Source organism: Symphalangus syndactylus, chromosome 12, assembly GCF_028878055.3.
Source record: "Symphalangus syndactylus isolate Jambi chromosome 12, NHGRI_mSymSyn1-v2.1_pri, whole genome shotgun sequence".
Classification (NCBI taxonomy): Eukaryota; Metazoa; Chordata; class Mammalia; order Primates; family Hylobatidae; genus Symphalangus; species Symphalangus syndactylus.
In genome coordinates this window covers 132,182,984-132,208,331 of record NC_072441.2, presented here as the reverse complement: position 1 = coordinate 132,208,331, position 25,348 = coordinate 132,182,984, and the positions used below count along the sequence as shown (strand labels likewise).

The following is a 25,348-nucleotide window of genomic DNA, read 5'->3' as shown; positions in this document are numbered from 1 at the left end:
CCGTTCTCTGGAAGAGACACGTACATGCCCACCCCCGCCGTGTAGCTTGCCGGGAAACTGAGTTTTCCTGATTCCGTGTGGCTGTCTCTAAGGAGCAAACGAACTACGCATCCCAAGATGCATCGCGCATAGGCAACACTGTCCCGCTACTGGACCCATTTCCTACCTGGGAAATGGAGTCGAAGCTGACTCAGAACGTAACGGCCCAGTTGTCCTTGAGACTTCATTCCCCAGCAAGCTCAGCGTGTAACGTGCGCTATGGAGCCGAAAGTCGCAGAGCTGAAGCAGAAGATCGAGGACACGCTATGTCCTTTTGGCTTCGAGGTTTACCCCTTCCAGGTTAGTTTATCCCTCCTGCTGTTCTAGGGCGAAATATATGATTGGCTTCGTTGCAACTGGCGTGAGGCCTCGGGAGCCCCTGATCCTCCTGAGTTCCTGCAGCCCAGTGTCCATGTGACAACAGGGACGGGGTTTCAGTGGGGGCTTGGGTTAAAAAGGTAGTGGTCGAGGCCGGGCATGGTGGCTCACGCCTGTAATCCCAGCACTTTGGGAGGCCGAGGCGGGCGGATCCCCTGAGGTGAGGAGTTCGAGACCAGCCTGGCCAACATGGTGAAACCCCATCTCTACTAAAAATACAAAATTAGCCGGGCGTGGTGGTGCATGCCTGTAATCCCAGCTACTCTGGAGGCTGAGGCAGGAGAATCGCTTGAACCCATGAGACGGAGGTTGCAGTAAGCCGAGATCGCGCCATTGCACTCCAGCCTGAGCAACAAGAGCGAAACTCTTTGTCAAAAAAAAACAAACAAACAGTTGTCGCATGTTTGTCCTTTACCCCCATATAATGCCGGATTGGTTAACGGGAGACACCATATGACCTGTAACGTGGGTGGCTCAGATTGTCACCTATATAATTACAAGAAGAAAGGGACCTGTGAGGCAGAGTCACCTTGCAACTTCCTAAAGGATTTAGGAGAGGGCAAAGCCTAGGAGGTTTGCATAGCTATCGTTTAGGTCAGCTGAGGAGGGTAGGGCATTCCTGGTGATGAACAGGCAAACAATTGGCTGGTTTGTTCCCTCTACCAACAGAAGGATAATTCATGATATTTCCAGTCATCAGTGCTGGGCTGGGTAATGAAACTTTGTACACTCGCCTGGCACAGCAGTCTCAGGACCGCACCCCGACCCCCATTTACACAGTTAGATTTCCCCACATCAGTGCCCTGTGCACTAAGCAGTTAAGTTACAAAGCTAAATCAACTCAGCTTGAGCCATCTGCCTGATGCTTAAGAGACTACCCACTTCCCATTCCTTCTGCTGAGTGGCTCACAGCAGTCCTGGGTGAGGATATAGAGGGAGAAGTAGGTTGGGTCTAGCTTGAGACTGGTCTTGCCAGAAAAAATGGAATTGAGCTATATATGAAAAGATAGACTGGAAGGAAAGAGGGTTATGTACATCCCAAATATCAGAAAAAGCTTGAGTAAAGGTGTGGAGATAGTGGTGTGGTGTTACCAAGTAAAAGGGCTTGATGCCTGATGTGCTAGAAGCTAATATTATGACACTGGGTTTTTGAGAAAACAAAAGCTATTTGTTGCAGATCAACCTTTAACTTTTTGAGACACCGTTTCAGTGGATGGCAGGTGTGTGGGAGAGTGAGAATGCCTATCTGGCAAGTTGAGTAGACCTGGGTATTAGGAGGGGCTTTTGTGCTGAACAAAGCCAACTGCAGCCCTGCCAGTCACCCTAGGCTCCTACCTCTCACGTCCCTACCCCCACATCCAGTCAGCCACCAAGACCTATAAGACTGTCTACTGAATCTCCCAAATCCATTCCCTTGTATTCCACCCATCTATGCTGTGGCCCAGGCCACCATTTCTCACTTGGATTACTGTAATAACCTCCTTGTTGTCATTTTACCTCCAGTCCATCCTCCACACTGCAGCCAGTTTGATCTAAAAATGATCATGCTAGTTTACTCCTTAAATCTTCAGTGGCTCTTCACTGTCACCAAATTAAATCCGTATTCCTTAAATTGGTATTCAAAGCCAATCAAAATCTCACTCCTATTGATCTCTCCAGCCTTCTCTCCCTCTGATTCCCTCTACAGACCCTTCACTTCCACCAAACTAGACAATTCTCAGATATACCCAGGAATTTTCTGCCAGTGTATTTGCTTATGCTGTGACTTGTTTATTTTATTCTTTATTTATTTAGAGACAAAGTCTCACTCTGTCCTCTTGGCTGGAGTGCAGTGGTGCAATCATAGCTCACTGCAGCCTCAAAGTCCTGGGCTCAAGTGATCCTCCCACTTTAGTCTCCCAAGTAGCTGACTCCAGGCATGCACCAATACTCAGGGTCTCACTTTGTTGCCCTGGCTGGTCTTGAACTCCTGGCCTCAAGTGATCCTTCTGCTTCCGCCAGCCACCCAAAGTGCTGGAATTACAGGCATGAGCCACCATGCCCGGCCACAAGGAAGCCTTTTCTAATTTCAGAGGACCCTCATCTGACCCTGTCATTGCACTAGGTATAGTACAGTCATTTCTATTGTTCTTAGTGGTTCTGCCTATTAGAACTTTCTGCAGCCGGGCGTGGTGGCTCTCACCTATAATCCCAGCACTTTGGGAGGCCAAGGTGGGTAAATTACTGGAGGTCAGGAGTTCAAGACCAGCCTGGCCAACATGGTGAAATCCCGTCTCTACTAAAAATACAAAATTAGCTGGGCGTGGTGGTGTGCACCTGTAATCCTGGCTACTCGGGAGGCTGAAGCAGGAGAATCGCTTGAGCCCGGGAGGTGGAGGTTGTGATGAGTTGAGATCGCGCCATTGCACTCTAGCCTGGGCAAGAAGAGCAAAACTCCATCTCAAAAATAATAATAGTAATAATAACTCTCTGCCTTTTTTTTTTTTTTTTTGAGATGGAGTCTCACTCTGTTGCCCTGGCTGGAGTGCAATGGCGCCATCTTGGCTCACTGCAACCTCTGCCTCCCAGGTTCAAGCGATTCTCCTGCCTCAGCCTCCTGAGTAGCTGAGATTTCTGCCTGTCTATTCTAAGTTCCCTGCCATATAATACATGAATCTATAGTAGACATGAGGGGGAACAGACCTAACCACAACAGTCACATTATTAGTTGAGCACCGACACAGACTTCACTTATCTGTTACAGCAGTAAAACCAGCTACAATCAAACGAGTAATGGTCATCCCATTCTGTCCCATTAATGCACAACCCCAGGTAGCCTGTGTAGACCTGTGTCAAGTGTTCTGTACTATGAGTCAGAAATCCCCAGTAAGTGATGCAGGTATCTTCATAGCACTTTGTGTGAACAGTGGCAACCTCCACAACTATGTGATTTAGCAAGTTCATTGAAGGTTATGTTATGGGTCTTTGGTTCAGGCTTCTTGTGACATCTCTTCTCCATGTTCAGTGCGTGAATGTGGGTGTAGACAGTGTTACAGGTGAATCCAATTTCTTGGATGTCCAGGCCAAGTGGACAAAAGCAAATATTGTGTGTCCTAAAACTGAAAATAAAGTTTGCATTAATCACATATTTGCTTTGCTGATTGGTCAACCTCAAAAACATAAGCTTGCTGGCCAGGTGCGGAGGCTCATGCCGGTAATCCCAGCACTTTAGGGAGGCGGAGGCGGGTGGATCATCTGAGGTCAGGAGTTCAAGACCAGCCTCGCCAACATGATGAAACCCCATCTCAACTAAAAATACAGAAAATGAGCCAGGTGTGCTGGCAGGCACCTGTAATCCCAGCTCCTCGGGAGGCTGAGGCAGGAGAATCGCTTGAACCCAGGAGGCGGAGGTTGCAGTGAGCCAAGATCGCACCACCAACTCCAGCCTGGGGAACAAGAGCAAAATTCTATCTCAAAAAAAAGAAACCAAACACAAGATTCCTGTTAGGGGTTTTGTAGAGTAATATGGTGTTGACCGTGGTAACAAGAAAGTCTGTCAAAGGCAGGAAAATCCCATCCTGGGCAACATAGGGAGACCCTGTCTCTACAACAAATTATTTTTTTGTTTTAATTAGCCAGCCAGGTGTGGTGGCTCACACCTGTGGTCCCAGCCACTTGGGAAGCTGAGGAGGGATGATTGCTTGAGGGAGGGAGGTTGAGGCTGCAGTGAGCTGTGATCACCTCACTGCACTCTAGCCTAGGTGACAAAGCAAGACTGTCTCAAAAAAAAAAAAGCAGGAAAACCCCTGATGGGCTCAAGTCAGAGTTTAAGTACGTTTCTAGCCTCTTTGGTAGCATCAGTTCATCATTAACTGATAAAAATGGTTTTTTTGGCCTGGCACGGAAGCTCACGCGTATAATCCTAGCACTTCGGGAGGCCAAGGTGGGCAGATCAGTTGAGGCCAGGAGTTCGAGACTAGCCTGGCCAACATGGCAAAACCCCATCTCTACTAAAAATGCAAAAAATTAGCTAGGCCTGGTAGCACACGCCTGTAATCCCTGCTACTTGGGAGGCTGAGGCACAGGAATCGCTTGAACCCAGCAGGCAGAGGTTGCAGTGAGCCAACATCATGCCACTGCACCCTAGCCCCTGGGCAACAGTGAGATTGTATACATTAAAAAAAAAAAGGGGGGGGGGGCATTTTGTTTTTAAAGACAGCTTCTCGCTGGGCGCGGTGACTCACGCCTATAATCCCAGCACTTTGGGAGTCAGATGCAGGTGGATCATGAGGTCAAGAGATCGAAGACCATCCTAGCCAAAATGGTGAAACTCCGTCTCTACTAAAAAATACAAAAATTAGCTGGGCGTAGTGACGCATGCCTGTAGTCCCAGCAACTCGGGAGGCTGAGACAGGAAAATCACTTGAACCCGGGAGGTGGAGGTTGCAATGAGCCGAGGCTGCACCATTGCACTCCAGCCTGGCGACAGAGTGAGACTCTGTCTCAAAAAATAAAATAAAATGGCCGGGCGCGGTGGCTCACGCTTGTAATCCCAGCACTTTGGGAGGCCGAGGCGGGCGGATCACGAGGTCAGGAGATCAAGACCACGGTGAAACCCCGTCTCTACTAAAAATACAAAAAAAAATTAGCCGGGCGTGGTGGCGGGCACCTGTAGTCCCAGCTACTCGGAGAGGCTGAGGCAGGAGAATGGCGTGAACCCGGGAGGCGGAGCTTGCAGTGAGCTGAGATTGCGCCACTGCACTCCAGCCTGGGCAACAGAGCGAGACTCCGTCTCAAAAATAAAATAAAATAATAAAATAAAATAAAATAAAATAAAATAAAAAAATAAATACAGGTTTTCACTCTGTTACCCAGGCTGGTCTCAAACTCTTGGCCCCAAGCAGTCCTCCTACCTCAGCCTCCCAAAGTGCTGGGATTGCAGTTATGAGCCATCATGCCCAGCCTAAAAACAGTATTTTAAGAAACTGCCTGGGCTGGGTGCGGTGGCTCACGCCTGTAATCCCAGCACTTTGGGAGGCCAAGGCAGGTGGATCACGAGGTCAGGAGGATCAAGACCACCCTGGCCAACATGGTGAAACCTCGTCTCTACTAAAAATACAAAAATTAGCCGGGTGTGGTGGCACGTGCCTGTAGTCCCAGCTACTCAGGAGGCTGAGGCAGGGGAATCACTTGAACCCAGGAGGCAGAGGTTGCAGTGAGCTGAGATCATGCCGCTGTACTCCAGCCTGGGCAACAGAGTGAGACTCCGTCTCAAAAAAAAAAAAACAACTGCGTGTTCTCTCCAAATTCATCTCTAGAGTTAGGGTCATATAGCCTGGAACTATGATCTCGTCTTTTGATCTGTCTGTATGGAGATGCTCTGGATATAATAAACTTTTAATCTATTATAACCCCTTGATCTTCAATGAAGACATAGCTTGCTGCCGCTGATAGTTTCCCCTGGTGACATATCAAAAGGGTAAAGAAGTGCTGGTTGGGAAGAGACTGGTGGAACCACATCGTTTTGTGTCATTTGAGGATGAGTTGGACTGTGGCATGAATGGCATTAAGGGTTCAGGTGGCTTTCTCCCTCTCAGGCTTGGCTGCAGCAACATGCTTCTCCAGATTAACAATATTTTTCTGAACAACTGTCATGGCATCATATGTTATTCTGCTTTGAGAAATCTCCGATCTTGCTTTTGTCTTAGAATGCCTTCAAGGTGTTGGACTTGGAGGGCAAGTGCGTTGACAGCCACTTTGACTGTTCCTATGCCCTCATGCACCTCAGTCAGTTGTGGATTTAGGAACTCTGCTCTGTGGATCCTCGTTCCTGGGTTTTTCATTTTATTATTATTATTTTTTGAGGCTGGGGTCTCACTTTGTCACCCAGGCTGGAGTGCAGTGGCACGATCTTGTCTCACTGCAACCTCTCCTACCGATTCTCCTGCCTCAGCCTCCTGAGTAGCTGCGATTACAGGCAAGTGCCACCATGCTTGTCTAATTTTTGTATTTCTAGTACAGGCAGGGTTTCACCATGTTGGCCAGGCTGGTCTCAAACTCCAGATCTTAGGTGATCCACCTGCCTCCACCTCCCAAAGTGCTGGGATTATAGCTGTGAGCCACCACGCCCAGCGGGGTTTTTCATTTTCATTGGTTCATTTGTAGTTGGATGAGGGCTGAAATTATTTGTTGTCAGTCAGTCCTTCAATAAATAAAATAATTCCCCGGGCCAGGCTCGGTGGCTCATGCCTATATAATCCCAGCACTTTGGAAGGCCGAGGCAGGTGGGTCCTAGCTGAGGCCAGGAGTTGGGAGACCAGCCTGGCCAACATGGCGAAACCCTGTCTCTACTAAAAATACAAACTAGCCAGGCGTGGTGGTGCACATCGTAATCCCAGCTGCTCGGGAGGCTGAGGCACGAGAATCACTTGAATCTGGGAGGCCAAAGTTGCAGTGGGCCAAGATCATGCCACTGCACTCCAGCCTGGGTGACAGAGCAAGACTCTGTCTCAAAAAATAATTAATTCCCTGTCAAATTCAGTTGAGTTGCTCATAAAAATATATCACATAGCATCAGTGAAAATTCACGAATGAGATGGAAGCTGGGGCAAAAGTGTGAGGCCTGAAGGTTAAGGTGTGGGCCAGGCTAAGGCCTAGACTGGTCTTCTCCAGCCTGGCCTAAACTTTCTGTTTTAGGTGGCATGGTACAATGAACTCTTGCCTCCAGCCTTCCACCTACTGCTGCCAGGACCTACCCTGGCCTTCCTGGTACTCAGCACGCCTGCCATGTTTGACCGGGCCCTCAAGCCCTTCTTGCAGAGCTGCCACCTCCGAATGCTGACTGACCCAGTGGACCAGTGTGTGGCCTACCATCTGGGCCGTGTTAGAGAGGTAAGGAAGGCTCAGTTTTCCCCCAGCTCCCAAACCTACAGCTGCCTCCAGCTCCTCCACGCTCAATACAGATCTAGACCTAGGGCTAGGAGCCACTTCAAAGGTGAAATGATACCCTAAAGCCAGGCTTGACATTCTGTGATCTTTCCTCATTCTGCCTTCTCACACACCCAGGTTCCACCACCCTCCTCTAGCAGTCCCCCAGTGTGAAATCAGTCTCACTCACGCTACACTGATGGGCAACTATATGAACCTCAGATCAGGTTTTCCTTGGCCTCCAAGTGGAATAGGAATGAGTCCAACATTCCCCAGGCATTGCTTTGTCCTAGACCTGCAAGCTTTACGCTCTCCTTTTGAGGACAGAACAATATTCTCCCAACACACACTCACATATACACTTAACTATGTACATACCCACTGGATCTCCCCAAAGCTGACCATGCCTTCCTTCACACCAGGACTTGTGTATTTCCTTTCAAAATGGGCTCTTCTGGAAATAACTATAACTATGTCCACACTGGAGCCTCCCAAGTTAAGGTCATGTTTTCTCTTCTGGGGACAGGACCATGTTCACACACACACAACAAACTAGGGCTCCCTAGGACAAGGTCATAACTCCCCTCATGCTGACAGTACCCTCTATTTTGTCCACTGTTCCAGAGCCTCCCAGAGCAGCAGATAGAAATCATTGCTGACTACGAGGTGCACCCCAACCGACGCCCCAAGATCCTGGCCCAGACAGCAGCCCATGTGGCAGGGGCTGCTTACTACTACCAAAGACAGGATGTGGAGGCTGACCCATGGGGGAACCAGGTGAGAGAAAATGTAAATAGAGGCTGAGACAGACTGATAAAGGCCTCTCCTTACCAGATCCCACATTCCTCAGCCTTCCCTGGATGGATGTGACATGACCCAGAACAAATTAGCTTTGTTCTGGATGGGGGGCAGTCCTGTCACATGCGGTTGTCTAACTGGGGACTCGTGAGATCAGAAAACTTAGCCTGCAGAACTGTCTTATGATACAGGGGGCACAGCAATGTTAAGACTAATGGTGAGACTAGGAAGCCCAGCCCTTCCTTGTGCTCAGAATAGTTTATGAAAGGGTTTGCCGAGAAAAGGACAGAGGTTTACATAGAGTCAGTGTACACTGGGTGGGAAATAAGTGAACAGGCCTAGCTTGCAATGGCAGTTGGACTTGGTGCCAAGGGGACCTCCGTGACCTTTTCTTCACCCTCTCCCCAGCGCATATCAGGTGTGTGCATACACCCCCGATTTGGGGGCTGGTTTGCCATCCGAGGGGTAGTGCTGCTGCCAGGGATAGAGGTGCCAGATCTGCCACCCAGAAAACCTCATGACTGTGTACCTGCAAGAGCTGACCGTATCGCCCTACTTGAAGGCTTCAATTTCCACTGGCGTGACTGGACTTACCGGGATGCTGTGACACCCCAGGAGCGCTACTCAGAAGAGCAGAAGGCCTACTTCTCCACTCCGCCTGCCCAACGACTGGCCCTATTGGGCTTGGCTCAGCCCTCAGAGGAGCCTAGTTCTCCCTCCCCCAATCTTCCCTTTACCACACACCCCCCCAAGAAGCCTGGGAATCCCAGCAGAGCCCGGAGCTGGCTCAGCCCCAGGGTCTCACCACCTGCATCCCCTGGCCCTTGATACCTTTCTCCCATGTAGACCCTCATTTATGGTGGTACTTGCTAGGACTTAATTGGCTTTGGCAAAGCAAAAGGTTTTGAGTACAAGATTACTATTTTTGATAATATAGTAGAGATGTTCCATGAAGATAACAAGGCTCGAGGAAGTTAGGTTTGGCCAAGATAAAGGCCAGGGAACCAGAACTCCCATCTGCCTTCACATGAGACAGCCTCACTCTGTCACCTAGGCTGGAGTGCAGTGGCACAATCTCCACTCACTGCAACCTCTGCCTCCTGGGTTCAAGCAGTTATCTGCCCCAGCCTCCTGAGTAGCTGGGATTACAGGTGTCTGCCACCACACCTGGCTGATTTTTTGTATTTTTAGTAGAGATGGGGTTTCATCCTCTTGACCAGGCTGGTCTTGAACTCCTGACCTCGTGATCCACCCATCTTGGTCTCCCAAAGTCCTGGGATTACAGGCGTGAGCCACCGCGTCCAGCCAAGACTCTTTTATCTGTTCCCATTTCTAAGCAATGCCCCAAGATGTTACAGGGCCTAAGGGGCAAATATCCTCTAAAGAGTACCTACCAGCAGGGCATGGTGGTTCCCGCCTGTAATCCCAGCACTCTGGGAGGCTGAGGCAGGTGGATCATGAGGTCGAGTTTGAGAGCAGCCTGGCCAATACGGTGAAACCCCGTATCTACTAAAAATACAAAGTTAGCCAGGCATGGTAGTGCAGGCCTGTAGTCCCAGCTACTCAGGAGGCTGAGGCAATACAATCATTTGAAGCAGGGAGGCGGAGGTTGCAGTGAGCCGAGATTGCACAGCTGCACTCTATGCACTCTAGCCTGGGCGACACTGTGAGACTCTGTCTCAAAAAAAAAAAAGTACCTACCTCAGGTAGGGACTGAATAAACACGTGTAAGGCACTTTGGAAAAGTACCTAGCATACAGTAAGCAGTATGTTGGCCATTACCAAAGGCCCTGGGAATTCTGTACTGCTGCTCATGGGTGTAGTCTGGGTTCTAGAGGGGTGGGCAGGTTGGAGTAGCTGAGGAAGACAAGTGGCTGGAATGGCATCACATGATACACGGTAGTATCCTCAGTTCTTAATCTACCTTGGCCTCAAGGGCCCAGGAGAATAACTTTTCCCAGCTGACAGCCTCTCTGAGGACAATGACATATGAATGAAGATCAAAATGGGCTTTGGCCAGGCACTGTGGCCCTCACCTGTAATCCCACCATTTTGGGAGGCTGAGGCGGAGGACCGCCTGAGGCGAGGAATTCAGAACCACTCTGGGCAACATAATGACACTAACAAAGACTATCTCTAATCAAGGCTAGAACCAAGGGAAGGCTAAGAATTGCCCAGTACAGTGCAACTACTGAAAGCCCTACCCAAGGCCACCAGCCTTGCCTTCCTCTTTCCTCGTCAGTTCAAAAGGAACAGAAACCTCCAACTCTTTTACATAGCAGGTACCAGGTATTTATCAGAAGAGGCCAAGCTTCTGGTTCCCATGCAGCCCTTTGAATAGTGTGTCCAAGCAAAAACAGGTGTCCAAGTAGTCACACTGAGGCTGGTAACCCAGCCTGTGGCATAAGTCGCAGTGCTCTGGCCAACACTATAGCAGGGCTTATTCTTCTCGTGTAGTGAAACAAAATGTAACACCTTGGGTTCATTCAGTTCCATTCCCTGTGTCTACCTGTGTCAACACAATTCCCTGATTTGGAGGCAGCTCTCCTCATTTTCCCCTAAACAGGGAAAGCAAGGAGTAAATTCCTCTTAAAATCAAAGGCTAATAATATGCTTCCAAAAATAAAGACTCATCAAGGTCTCAGTTGAAGTTTAATACAAACTACAAAAAGATTAATGGGTTGCTCTACGGATACATCATACAAACCAGTGGCCTGCCCACAACGCCAACTCAGGCCATTCCTACCAAAGGAAGAAAGGCTGGTCTCTCCACCCCCTATAGGAAAGGCCTGCCTTGTAACACACCACAATTCAGCTGAATCTGAAGTCTTGTGTTTTACTCATGGAAAAAAAAAAAAATACAGAAGAGGTTTTGTTCTCATGGCTGCCCACCGCAGCCTGGCACTAAAACAGCCCAGCGCTCACTTCTGCTTGGAGAAATATTCTTTGCTCTTTTGGACATCAGGCTTGATGGTATCACTGCCAGGTTTCCAGCCAGCTGGGCACACTGCAAGAGAAAGGTACCACTAATTAATAACCTTCTCAATGGTATGCACCACCATTCTCCTATGGACAAAACCAGTTCTGCACCTGAACACTCAGATACCAGGAAACCTACCCCTGCAATCAGTCTAAGATCATACCCTTTTAGTATAAGCTAACCATTTTACAAACATTATATAATCATCACCACAGCCTTAAGATACTATCATGCCTAATTTATTCATGTAGCACTTGAAATTTAAATTTTACACAAAAAAGGCAAAGTTTAAATGATTTGCCAACACTCTCCAATCCTTAAGGGAAAAAAAAAAAAGCTAAATAAATGACACACATAGGACTATGTAAACCCTTAACACTAAACTGTTTCCCTCTGACAGCCCTTCAGAGCTCTGAAGACAGCAAACTCAGTCTGCCTTCTCAGCATTCTTCTAACTCTACCAAACTGGATAGCCTGAACCTTATAAAGGATCAAGAACTTCACAGAAGCCCCTGCTTGTTTCATTAAGTAACTGCCATCTACCCCTCGGTAAACAAAAGGCAGAGTTTGAAATTTTTCATAGATTTATACAGAAAGCACAGCCTTCAACCTTTTCCTGACAATGCCTAAGAATGTGCCTCAGGCTAGCCTGAAGAAAATGAGGCAAGGGGACTAATCTCTTATATTTTCTTTTTTTTTTCGAGACGGAGTCTCGCTCTGTCACCCAGGCTGGAGTACGGTGGCGCAATCTCCACCTCCGTCTCACTGCAACCTCGATCTCCCGGGTTCAAGCGATTCTCCTGCATCAGCCTCCCAAATAGCTAGGATTACAGGCGCCCGCCACCACACCTGGCTAATTTTTTTTTTTTGAGACAGTCTCACTTTGTCACCCAGGCTGGAGTGCAGTGGCACGATCTCAAGCTCACTGCAAGCTCCGCCTCCCGGTTCATGCCATTCTCCTGCCTCAGCCTCCCGAGTAGCTGGGACTACAGGCGCCTGCCACCACACCCGGCTAATTTTTTGTATTTTTAGTAGAGACGGGGTTTCACCGTGTTAGCCAGGATGGTCTCGATCTCCTGACCTCGTGATCTGCCCACCTCGGCCTCCCAAAGTGCTAGGATTACAGGCATGAGCCACCACACCCGGCCTGATTTTTCCACTGCCATGTGCTGTCATATTCTACGAGACATGTAGTCATCAAAGTCCAACGGGAGCAACAAGAGTCTCAACTGCTCTAGTGAGACATACAGAGGCCCCTCTTTGGTCCAAGGATATCATAACCTCAGATGTCAAGACTCTCTAGGTACAAGGTATAGATGGAACAAGAGCTAAATAGAAGGACTAGCTGCCATAATTTTCCTAAAATCTCCATCTGATTGTTAGTTATTGGCTTTAGTGATATCAAAGGGTTACGATACAGGTCCTAAAGATACAAGTTGCAAAGAACAGCATAAAAGCAAAGACTAGGCCACAGCCAGCTAGAGGTTTGCCAATAGGTACTACAAGGGGACCAAAAAAGATTCCTCTGTCCAGGATGAAACAAAGAACTGGGCCTCACAGCTAAATAAGAGGAATAATGAACCCGAAACGACCTTGCCAACTCAGTTTCCTGACACTAAGGCCTCATGACTCTTACAATTATACTTGTATTAGTGACAGATCCCCAGTTAAATGTTTCACTCATATCCAACACTGTTGGGTATGGGAGGCTGAAGCGGGTGGACCACCTGAGGTCAGGAGTTCGAGACCAGCCTGGCCAACATAATGAAACCCCATCTCTACTAAAAATACAAAAAATTAGCTGGGCATGGTGGTGGGCACCTATAATCCCAGCTACTAGGGAGGCTGAGGCAGAATTGCTTGAACTCAGGAGGTGGAGGTTGCAGTGAGCTGAGATCGCGCCACTGCACTCTAGCCCAGACGACAGTGCGAGCCACCATCTCAAAAAAAAAAAAAAAAAAGTGTTTGGCAGCCGGGCACAGTGGTTCATGCCTATAATCCCAGCACTTTGGGAGGCCAAGGCGGGAGGATTGCTTGAGTTCAGGAGTTTAATACCAGCCTGGCCAACATGGCAAAATACCGTCTCTACAAAACATACAAAAATAGTGGGGCGTGGTGGTGGACCCCGGTAGTCCTAGCTACTCAGGAGGGCTGACGCAAGAGAATCGCTTGAACCTAGGAGGTGGAGGCTGCAGTGAGCTGAGATCACACCACTGCACTCCAGTCTGGGTGACAAATCAAGACTCTGTATCAAAAAAAAAAAGTATTTGGCATTCATTGGCTTTTAAATGGTGCCTATTTAAGAGGTTGTACATGTTCCAGTGGGATGGGAAGCAGCAGAGACCAACAGAGTCTGAAGAAGCAAGCTTCTGAGTTATGAAAGCTTGGGTTCGGGAGACTAACCTACATGTAGGTTCCTAGGAAAGTCAAAAGGGCCTACTTTGCCACTGCCGCTTCCTTCTTAATGCTGAACCTCATCTCCCACAAGGGGGCAGTCTCAGCAGGTGTCAGCTGAGCCATGTGTCATCTGTCCAGGCTAACTGCCCACACATCCTTCTGCAAAGGGTACCTCCTGGTTATCAGTGCTCACTGATCCCTATATAATCAGACTCTAATCCCTGTAAAAAGATTACTTGCTGCTAGCCAAGCTAGCACCTTTGGGTCTTCCCAAACATACACCCCTAATCCAGACTCTAATAACTTCATTTTCTTTAAATCACAAGATCAGAGCTGAAATAGGCCTTAGAAAGCTAGTCTGGGCTGGGCGCAATGGCTCATGGGAGGCGGAGGTTGCAGTGAGCCAAGACTGCGCCACTGCACTCCAGCCTGGGCAACAGAGCAAGACTCCATCTCGCAAAAATAAATAAATAAATACAAATATGAACTATATGGATTAACCTCTTCTCTCAAGAAAGTTATTTAAAAAATGGCATGCTTTATCTCTAGATGTGATTCCCAACCATTTTGTTTTGCCCTAATACATCTGTGAGATCATCCTACATTCAGTAAGTTAGATCTTTAGGAGTGACTCATTCTAAATGAGCAGGACAGAAGAGAGGAGTATGTATACTTTGAATAAAAAGCCTTTCTATTCTCCTTCCCAAGCTTTTCCATTACCCTCGCCCTCACAACACACTGTAATCGAGGGGCTTCCATTTATGAAGGGAAATACCCATTTTCTTATTTGGTAGCTTCTGTTCCTACTATCTTTACCATTCTACCACTGTGGGGAAAAGAAAGAGACATCAGATTGTTACTGTGTCTGTGTAGAAATAAGTAGACATAGGAGACTCCATTTTGTTCTGTACTAAGAGAAATTCTTCTACCTTGAGATGCTGTTAATCTGTAACCTTACCCCCAACCCTGTGCTCTCTGAAACATGTGCTGTGTCAACTCAGGGTTAAATGTGTTTTGTTAAAGATGTGCTTTGTTAAACAAATGCTTGAAGGCAGCATGCTCCTTAAGAGTCATCACCACTCCCTAATCTCAAGTACCCAGGAACACAAACACTGCGGAAGGCCGCAGGGACCTCTGCCTAGGAAAGCCAGGTATTGTCCAAGGTTTCTCCCCATGTGATAGTCTGAAATGTGGCCTCGTGGGAAGTGAAAAACCTGACCATCCCCCAGCCGGACACCCGTAAATGGTCTGTGCTGAGGAGGATTAGTAAGAGGAAGGAACGCCTCTTTGCAGTTGAGACAAGAGGAAGGCATCTGTCTCCTGCCTGTCCCTGGGCAATGGAATGTTTCATATAAAACCCGATTGTATGTTCCATCTACTGAGATAGGGGAAAACCGCCTTAGGGCTGGAGGTGGGCCATGTGGGCAGCAATACTGCTCTTTAAGGCACTGAGATGTTTATGTGTATGCATACCTAAAGCACAGCACTTAATTCTTTACCTTGTTCATGATGCAGTGACCTTTGTTCACCTGTTTAACATCTGCTGACCTTCTCTCCACTATTATCCTATGACCCTGCCACATTCCCCTCTCCGAAATACCCAAGAATGATCAATAAATACTAAGGAACTCAGAGGCCAGCGGGATCCTCCGTACGCTGAACGCTGGTCCCCTGGGCCCCCTTATTTCTTTCTCTATACTTTGTCTCTGTGTCTCTTTCTTTTCCAAGTCTCTAATTCTACCTAATGAGAAACACCCACAGGTGTGGAGGGGCAACCCACCCCTTCATACCACCACTCTGTTGTCCTGTTATCAGAGAGATGGCTTACCTTCCCCATGTTTGTCAGTGAACTGGAAGGCCTGAACTAGTCTCAAAGTCTCATCCACAGAGCGGCCAACAGGGAGGTCATTTACAGTGATCTGCCGAAGAATACCCTTATCATCAATGATAAAAAGGCCCCTGGGAAAAGAGATGAAAGGAAAAGCAATACAGGTTTAGAGATGTGCTTTGTTAGAATATAGAAGCTTGAAGTCTTAAAGAAATGGACTGGTCTCCACCTTTGTACTGGCCTGGCCTTAGTGAGGAGGCCCCTGCATAAAGGAATGAAATGACGAAGGAGTCTCTACAGATCAGGGCTCTAGATCTCTCCAAATAAAAGGCTTTTAGCCAACTGGATACTTGTCTTGATGATATACCTGAACGAGATGCCTTCATCAGCCTTTAAGACCCCATAATCCTGAGCAATGGTGCGCTTCGGGTCTGATACCAAAGGAATGTTCATGGGTCCCAGTCCTCCTTGTTTCTTAGGTGTGTTGATCCTATGGCAAAAGGCAAACATACAGTTACATTGAAACTCTTGACTTAATTGTACCCATTCCTCTTTCCCCTTTCCCATATTCCTAATCTCTAACTTTCCAAAAAAACTTTTTTTTCCTTTTCCAGCAATAAAGTGAATGCTGAGAACAGTTAAGGTAGGTCACTAGGGTACACTCAACTGCAACTGAAGCTGCTTCTTCTCTGCTGCCAGGTCATGAGAGCAACAAGAGAAAGTCAGACTTTGCACTCCCTTCCATGAGAAGCCAATACTTGAAAGTCTATTGCCAAAGTTTCCCAGTTGCTGTTTTAAAAGTTCACATGCCAGCCGGGTGCAGTGGCTCATGCCTGTAATCCCAGCACTGTGGGAAGCCGGGGCGGGCAGATCACGAGGTCAGGAGATCAAGACCATCCTGGCTAACACGGTGAAACACCATCTCTACTAAAAATACAAAAAAATTAGCCGGGCATGGTGGCAGACGCCTGTAGTCCCAGCTAACTCGGGAGGCTGAGGCAGGAGAATGGCGTGAACCTGGGAGGCAGAGCTTGCAGTGAGCGGAGATCGCACCACTGCACTCCAGCCTGGGTGACAAAGCGAGACTCCATCTCAAAAAAAAAAAAAAAAAGTTCACATGCCAAATGGACCAAGAGATTTACCATGCTAGATGACAGAAGTGAGAATCCACAGAAGCACCAATCACTTGGCAGTTGAGTTTCTTAAATTCTTCTGCCCTATCACTGAAAGCAATGATCTCCGTGGGGCACACAAAGGTGAAGTCAAGAGGGTAAAAGAAGAACACAACATATTTTCCTGGGGGAAAAATAGGAGTCATGGTTAGCATTTGACACAGACTTCCTTGCTTTATATTTTCCTATACAAAAAGAAGCAAGGTGATGGCTGACACAATAACCACTGCCAAGATGCTCAATATGGATGTCTCCTAGAAGCTACTTTTAGAACCTGGTGCATTAGGAAGACCTGAAAGAAAAAAACTTCCAATCCCATGCTTTATTCTCCTACCTCCATGTTCTTAGCTGCCAACTACAGAATAAACACTGTTCGGTCTAATTTTGATCTTTTCTGAGTGGCTAAAATTAGCATAAACACCAAGTTCTCCAAAGATAGCAAAAGCAAGGATGCACTTATAAGCATGGCCTAATGCCAATGCTTAACAAACAGTGCCCAGAGAAAGCTGAATTGCAGTTACTCCTCTGCTGTAGAGATAAGACACCAATAAGAAGTCAGAGCTTTTGCACCTCTCCCATGATGAACCATAGTAATGGAACAAGCATTAAGTGATCACATGTATTCCTAACGTGCCTGACAGGACAGGAAAAATTTTAAGCCAGGCACAGTGGTGCGTGTCTGTAGTCCCAGCTACTTGGGATGCTGAGGTGGGAGGATCCCTTGACTCCAGGAGTTTGAGGCCAGCCTGGGCAACAGAGCAAGACTGTCTCAAAACAACAAAAATATATATACAGGCTGGGCACGGTGGCTCAAGCCTGTAATCCTAGCACTTTGGGAGGCTGAGGCGGGCGGATCACGAGGTCAGGAGATCGAGACCATCCTGGCTGGTACGGTGAAACCTCGTCTCTACTAAATATACAAAAAAAAAAAAATTAGCCGGGCGTTGTGGTGGGCGCCTGTAGTCCCAGCTACTTGGGAGGCTGAGGCAGGAGAATGGCGTGAACCCAGGGGGTGGAGCTTGCAGTGAGCAGAGATCCCACCATTGCATTCCAGCCTGGGGGACAGAGTGAGACTCCATCCCAAAAAAAAAAAAAAATATATATATATATATATATATACATATACATATACACAGAGAGAGAGAGAGAGAGACAGAAAAAAGTACTAGTGAGTAACAGAACTTCTAGCTGCAATTTTAATGAAGTCACTGGGATTAACCACTGAAAAAACAGATCTTCAAACTGGCCAGGCAGCCTTCTCGCCACACCCACCAGGCTTAAATACTAGAACAATTCCAAATATTCACTCATTTCCAGGTAACAGCAATGTTTGAAAAGTCAAACAGGCTGGGTGTGGTGGCTCAGTCTGGCATGGTGGCTCACATCTGTAATCCCAGCAGTTTGGGAGGCCAAGACGGGTGGATCACCTGAGGTCAGGAGTTCAAGACCAGGCTGACCAACATGGTGAAACGTGTCTCTACTAAAAATACAAAAATTAGCTGGGCGTGATAGCCGGGGCCTGAAATCCCAGCTACTCGGGAGGCTGAGCCAAGAAAATCACTTGAACCGGGGAGATGGAGGTCGCAGTGACATGAGATCATGCCACTGCACTGCAGCCTGTGCGACAAGAGCGAAATTCCATCTCGGGGGGCGGGGGGTGGGGAAGCCAAACAATCAGCCCTTTTTGACATTTACCACTTTGCAGTATCACTGGAAACTAACTCATCTAAACAACCCCTCCAGGGCTTTGCCTAACAAGCACTTTGGGACCTCACAGGTCAAGCTCAGGAGGGCAGAGAGCAGCTCCTCTTAGACCTCCTGCTTATACTCCTGGGCCAAGGTCACCTCCCTGTGGTGCAACTTACCTTGTTTGCTAGGAGAAGCCCCAACAACAAAGTGTGATTATGTCAGGAAACCTAGTCAAATGTTCTACCAAAAACTAACTCCAGGAACTAATGCTACACCACTGAGAAAAGGACACTTGACACCTGAGTTTCAGGTTAGCATTCTAAGGAATCTATATCCTCAGCTGTCCCAGGAGATCCAGCTGCTCTGGGACTACAAGGTAAAGAAAGGAGGAGCCTCAACAGAACTTGGCAAGTGTCTGCATGAAACTATGACAACAGAGGCCGGGTGCGGTGCCTCACGCCTGTAATCCCAGAACTTTGGGAGGCCGAGGCGGGCGGATCACGAGGTCAGGAGATCGAGACCATCCTGGCAAACACGGTGACACCCCGTCTCTACTAAAAATACAAAAATTAGCCGGGCGTGGTGGCAGGCACCTGTAGTCCCAGCTACTCAGGAGGCTGAGGCCCGAGAATGGTGTGAACCTGGAAGGCGGAGCTTGCAGTGAGCTGAGATCGTGCCACTGCACTCTAGCCTGGGTGACAGAGCGAGACTCCGTCTCAAAAAAAAAAAAAAACAGGCTGGGCGCGGTGGCTCACACTTGTAATCCCAGCACTTTGGGAGGCTGAGGCGGGCGGATCACGAGGTCAGGAGATCAGACCACAGTGAAACCCCGTCTCTACTAAAAATACAAAAAAATTAGCCGGGCGTGATGGCGGGCGCCTGTAGTCCCAGCTACTCCAGAGGTGGAGGCAGGAGAATGGCGTGAACCCATGAGGCGGAGCTTGCAGTGAGCCGAGATCGCGCCACTGCACTCCAGCCTGGGTGACAGAGCAAGACTCCATCTCAAAAAAAAAAAAAAAAAAAACTATGACAACAGAAAGGAGAGTTGTTCCATCTGTAATATCAACTCTTCTCTGAGGTCAAAACAGGCAAGGGAAAGTGCCTAGCCATTAGCCTAATATTAACTTCTGTGATATATACATGACCCAAACTGAACGAGCAGTGTCACAGCTCCAAAGATTTGAGTGAGCTCTGAGACTTTAAATGTAGAATGTATCTTATAACGAGATAATGAGTATTTCTCCAATAATAAAATAGAGGAGGGCCAGATGCAGTGGGTCACACTTGTTATCCCAGCACTTTGAAAGGCTGGGGCAGGCAGAGGGCTTGAGCCCAGGAGTTGGAGACCTGCCTGGGCAACATGGTGCCCATCTCTACAAAAAATACAAAAATTAGCCGGGCATGGTAACATGCCCCTACAGTCCCAGCTACTCAGGAGGCTGAGGTGGGAGGATCACCTGAGCCCAGAGAGGTAGAGGCTGCAGTGAGCCATGACTGCACCACTGCACTCCAGCCTGGGTGACAGAATGAGACCCTGTCTCAAAAATAAAAATAAAGAAAGAAAATAGAGGAGGAATACTGAAAAGATAATTGAGCTAGTATGTCCAGACATAATGAAGCAGGTGGTTTCTCCAGAAGTGGTTTGGTCCTAGGATATATATCCTGTAATCACTTGATAATCACCACTTCAACATGAAGGTAACAACAACCTGAATACTTCTTCCTAGGAGACAAAACATTTTACAGTCAAACATAACATTGACACAAATCTAACAAGCCATCCCTAGAATATAAAATAACTCCATCTCAATGAGCCCAGTGTAAATTCTCTCACCTTTGTAGTCAGACAGGCTGATATCTTTAAACTGACCATCTGGCATAACGGCTGTGGCTTTGAAGTTGGGGGCAGAGTGCCCAATTTTAGCATTTCCTGAAGACATCTTCCTATCAGCTAGAAATAACAGAAATGAATTAGAAACAAGCCTTAATTTCCTACATAACCAGCAGCCTTCACCTACTTAAGAGACTTAGCTGTAAACAATGAAGGCATTGTCCAGTGTCCCTGAATACATTAAATGTTGTTTCAGTAAGAAGCTCTGGCCAGCAGTCAAGGGTCACAATCTGAGCTTTCCAACTTTTGGAATGAAACAAGTCTCTGAATCTCAGCCTTTGTTTTCATTTAAAAACAGCAAGGCAATTTCTTTATATACTGAGATAACCTCTCATTCTTTCTGAACCATAATTAATGCAGTGGCATCTTATTCATTATACAGAAGCAGAGGGAGGCAGGTGAAGACTCTCAAACCAGAATCCAAATGCACAATGCTACAAACACTTTTGTTTGGCTCCCAAAAAGTCATGTTGACCTTTCCCATCACTGTGCCTCCACCTGCCTTCATAACATCAGAAGCATGTTTGACTTTTTCTCTAGGTAGCTTTGTCCAAGACAGCACACAACCTACAACTAATCCAACTTGTTTTTTTTTTTTGTTTGTTTGTTTTTTTTTTTAGACAGAGTTTCCCTCTTTGGGCCCAGGCTGGAATGCAATGGCGTTATCTCGGCTCACGGCAACCTCCGCCTCTCGGGTTCAAGCGATTCTCCTGCCTCAGCCTCCGTAGTAGCTAGGATTACAGCGCAGGTCACCACACCAGGCTAATTTTTTTGTATTTCTATTAGAGACGGGGTTTCTCTATGTTGGTCAGGCTGGTCTCAAACTCCTCACCTCAGATGATCGCCCAACTCGGCCTCCCAAAATGCTAGGATTACAGGCATGAGCCACCGCGCCCTTCCGGCCAGTCCAACTTTTAAGAGGCAAGACCACTGGGCGCAGTGTCTCACACCTGTAATCCCAGCACTTTGGGAGGCCCAGGCGGGCGGATCACAAGGTCAGGAGTTCAAGACCAGTCTGGCCAACATGGTGAAACCCCATCTCTACTAAAAACACAAAAATTAGTCGGGTGTGGTGGTGCATGCCTGTAATTGCAACTACTCAGGAGGCTGAAGCAGGAGAATCGCTTGAACCCGGGAGGCAGAGGTTGCAGTAAGCTGAGATCGCGCCACTGCACTCCAGCCTGGGCAACAGAGTGAGACTCTGTCTTTAAAAAAAAAAAAAAAAAAAAGAGGCAAGACCAAGATATTGGCATCTGCTTAATTTCAAATCTTTAGGTATTGTGTAAGCCCTAGGATTCCCTTCACAAACGGGTTCCTGACTTTGGGGCTAATATCCCATGGCGAAAAGTAGAACAAGAATCAATTTACTGCTGAAAAGGAAGGTTGCGCTGGATTCACCCAGATCAACACCAAGATTAGTATTGAGATTTTGGCCAAGCGCTGTGGCTCAAGCCTGTAATCCCAGCACTTTGGGAGGCCGAGGCAGGCAGATCACCTGAGGTCAGGAGTTCGAGACCAGCCTGGCCATCATAGTGAAACCCCCATCTCTAACAAAAATACAAAAAATTAGCCGGGCGTAGTGGCACGCGCCTGTAGTTCCAGCTACTCGGGAGGCTGAGGCAGGAGAATCACTTGAAACTGGGAGGCAGAGGCTGCAGTGAGCCGAGATGGCGCCACTGTACTCAGCCTGGTTGACAGAGCGAGACTCTGTCTCAAAAAAAAAAAAAAAAGACGTCGAGACTGGCCTGGCCAACATGGTGAAACCCTGTCTCTACTAAAAATACAAACATTGGCTGGTGGCGGTGGCTCACGCCTGTAATCCTACCACTTTGGGAGGCCAAGGCGGGCGGATCACAAGGTCAGGAGTTCGAGAACATCATGCCTAACATGGTGAAACCCCGTCTCTACTAAAAATACAAAAAAAAAAAAAATTAGCCGGGCGTGCTGGCGGGCGCCTGTAGTCCCAGCTACTCAGGAGGCTGAGGCAGGAGAATGGCGTGAACCCGGGAGGTGGAGTTTGCAGTGAGCCGAGATCGAGCCACTGCACTCCAGCCTGGGCGACAGAGCAAGACTCCGTCTCAAAAAGAAAAAAAAAAAAAAAAAATTAGCCAGGGCTTGGTGGCACAAGCCTGTAATGCCAGCTACTCGGCAGGCTGAGGCAGGAGAATTGCTTGAGTTCGGGAGACAGAGGTTGCAGTGAGCCGAGACCGCGCCACTGCACTCCAGCCTGGCCGACAGAGCGAGACTCTAACTCAAAAAACAGATTTAACCCACTAAGCCGCGGTCTGAAAGCTTTTCCAACTCCCAAAGTTCTTAGTTCACAATACCACAACCAAAAGAAATTTTGTAAGCATGGATCTTAGCAAACTTTTAACTGTTTTTTAAAAAGTCCTTAACACCTTTAACGACAAAAAACAAAAACCAAAAACTAAAGCATGCTGCAACTTGGTGCCCCCAAATGGCCTTCTCTGGGAAAGATCCTACTTTCCCAGGTGGCCCCCAAGTACAAAACCCAACCAATTCGGGGTGAAGGCTGCTGGGATTCAGGCCGGCGCCGGACCCCTTCAGGGCATCTGCCCAGCGCAGAGGGCCACATCCCTAAACCCCACTTCAGGTACCCCTGTCCCTCCCCAGCACTGGAGAAAGCACCAGCAGAGAGAGTGCTTCAGCAGGGACATTTAGGCTCATCGCTAACTCCATTCCACGTACAGGAAAATAAAGACGGGGAAAGTGTACCCGAAACTCCGCAGCTAGTCAAGGCCCAGGACCCGGAACAGCCAAATACAAATACATACAGGATGTCTTCTACAACCACAAGTCTGGATACAGGTCCGTTCCAGAAGCTTCCTGAACCCACCCCGTCCGGCAGGAGGCTAGTCTCGAAGACCCCACCACCAGCCCGCGCAGACGCCGCACCACGTGCTCTAGTTGCCGGGGGAAGACTCGACTCGAGTCCACGCTAGCCTTGGGATTCAACCAGATCCCCGCACCTACGTGGGGGGGGCCCACGAGAGGCGTGTGCGTATCGCTCAAGCAGTCTCGGACTCCGGGCCTCCCCCGGCTGTCTCACGCATCACAGCACCCCCACCCGAGCGCGGGCGGGCCCCGGATAGGAGGAGGAAGAAGCAACAGGCAAGAAGGGAGCGCCGCGCCTCACTCTGCAGAGGCCGCACTGCCCACACTCACCAGTCCTGACACAACTCGAAGAAACAACCCACCGACGCCAGGCAAGAACAGGACGCACAAAATCTCCCCGGGGCGCTGCCTTTATAGCCAGTAGGGCTCTCGCGAGAGTCGGAACGGACGGGGGTGCCGGAGGAGGAGAGAGAGGAGGGGGATGTGGCCCGAGCCCCGCCCGGCGCGCCCCTCCGGAATGACTCGGCGCTTTCCCTCGTTGGGGCGGGCGCGGAAAAATGCTAATACCCCGCCCTGTTGCGAATGGCTGAGGTTGGAGTGAGGCGCCCTTGTGGCCGCTCCCGAAACCAAACGCTTAGGTTAATCCTAGATCTCTGTGGAAAGCCAGGATTCTCTTTACTTCCAGGACCGCTACGCACTGTGCCTTCAATGCCCAAACCGGAGTAAGCGTCTTAGCTGCCGCCCACGGAGAAGCACGCCTAACTAACCACACCAAGCCATGAGAACTGTCTATCCAAATATTTCTTAAGTTCGCAGCCTTAACCCCAGCGCAGATCCTCAGTAACCCTCATTGTTCTCTTTGATTACAGGGTTGCTGCTTTCTGTTGTAAAGGAAAATAAAATATCAAGACTTCTAAACTTACGCCAAAGGGAAAGTTCAGCTTGGGAGGCTGACTCAGCTACACGACCATCCTCTCCCCGGATGAATAATTTGACTTTACAATCTTGAGTCAAAATATTACACATTAGCCAGACCCACACGGTAAGGCAAAAGGCCTCAGACATTTCCTGATGACTACCCCCAACAAACACACATACACAAAATCATAATTAATTATTTCCTACCCTGGAAACCTTTAAAGTATGTAGCCTCCCATAAAACAAGGACGTGTCAATTGCAACTAGATCTACAATATAAAGTCTAGTTTCTAAAACTAAAGTTTGTTCTATTCCACATGTTTTTTGAGACCCAGTCTCACTCACCCTGTCGCCCAGGGTGTAGTGCAGTGGCGCGGTGTTGGCTTACTGCAACCTCCACCCCCCGGACTCAAGCGATTCTCCCGCCTCACCTCCGGAGTATCTGGGACTGCAGGCACGCACCACCACGCCCAGCCAATTTTTTGTATTTTTAGTAGACACGGGGTTTCATCATGTTGGCTAGGCTGGTCTCCAACGCCTGACCTCAGGTGATCCGCCCGCCTTGGCCTCCCAAAGTGCTAGGAATACAGGCGCGAGCCACCGCACCTGGCCTCTATTCCACAAATTCCATAAATGTTGACTACTAGATTACCTTTCTACTAGACTACTTTCTTTCTAGTAGTACCTTACTACTAGATTACCCTGAGTCCCCCACATAATTGTTTTCTTCCTCTATTCCCTTTTTCCTCAAACATTCACCTTATCTTATGTAAAAATGTAGATTTAGGCCACCTAGGGGGGGCGGATCATAAGGTCAGGAGATCGATCGAGACCATCCTGGCCAACATGGTGAAACCCTGTCTCTGCTGAAATACAAAAACTTAGCCGAGCGTGGTGGCACGCCTGTAGTCCTAGCTACTTGGGAGGCTGAGGCAGGAGAATCGCTTGAAGCCGGAGGCAGAGGTTGCTGGGAGCCAAGGGTACCGCTGCACTCCAGCCTGGCAACAGAGCAAGACTCCGTCTCAGAAAACAAAATGTAGATTTGCTGAGCATTAGCTAAAGTCTTTGCCTCAATCTTTCCCACCCCCACTTTTCGAGGAAGATGTATAAATACTAAAAACCTCCTGAGAACCTCTTTGGAAGAAACAGCCACAGAAGTGTCTGTGACGTGGTTTAGTCAGTTTAGTCACTCATTTCAATTAACACTATCTCTTATCCATCTCTTCCACTGCAGCTGAAGGAAATCTTTCTGAAGTCTGATCATGTCTCTCTATTCGTGGTTTAAAAGCTGTGGCTAAAGAAAGAAATAAAGTAAAATTTTAAAAGAAAAGAAAAATAAAATAAAAGCTGAGGCTCTGTAGTCAATTTACTGAGTTAAAACTCCTCACTGTCAGGGCCGGGCGCGGTGGCTCATGCCTGTAATCCCAGCACTTTGGGAGGCTGAGGCCGGCAGATCACCTGAGGTCAGGAGTTCGAGACCAGCCTGACCAAAGTGG

The 25,348-nt window shown here is 48.2% G+C and overlaps 2 protein-coding genes across 3 annotated transcripts; one reads left to right on the top strand and one right to left on the bottom strand.

Annotated features, from left to right (window-relative positions):
- Nucleotides 1-55: 55 nt before the first annotated feature.
- Nucleotides 56-10,765, top strand: MMACHC (metabolism of cobalamin associated C). Its single transcript, XM_055254725.2, has 4 exons — nucleotides 56-339; nucleotides 7,093-7,287; nucleotides 7,948-8,100; nucleotides 8,530-10,765. The coding sequence occupies exons 1-4, from the start codon at nucleotides 259-261 to the stop codon at nucleotides 8,947-8,949; spliced, it is 849 nt and encodes a 282-aa protein (XP_055110700.1). The 5' UTR covers nucleotides 56-258; the 3' UTR covers nucleotides 8,950-10,765.
- Nucleotides 10,755-23,639, bottom strand: PRDX1 (peroxiredoxin 1). 2 transcript variants are annotated; one of them, XM_055254726.2, is made up of 6 exons: nucleotides 23,265-23,639; nucleotides 20,022-20,138; nucleotides 16,469-16,622; nucleotides 15,694-15,816; nucleotides 15,327-15,457; nucleotides 10,755-11,128 (listed from the first exon to the last, which is right to left on the bottom strand). In XM_055254726.2, the coding sequence occupies exons 2-6, from the start codon at nucleotides 20,125-20,127 to the stop codon at nucleotides 11,043-11,045; spliced, it is 600 nt and encodes a 199-aa protein (XP_055110701.1). In that variant the 5' UTR covers nucleotides 20,128-20,138; nucleotides 23,265-23,639; the 3' UTR covers nucleotides 10,755-11,042. The 2 variants fall into 2 exon arrangements, with proteins under 2 accessions (XP_055110701.1, XP_063483833.1); XM_063627763.1 differs by having other exon boundaries at nucleotides 22,874-23,266.
- Between the last annotated feature and the right edge of the window lie 1,709 nt (nucleotides 23,640-25,348).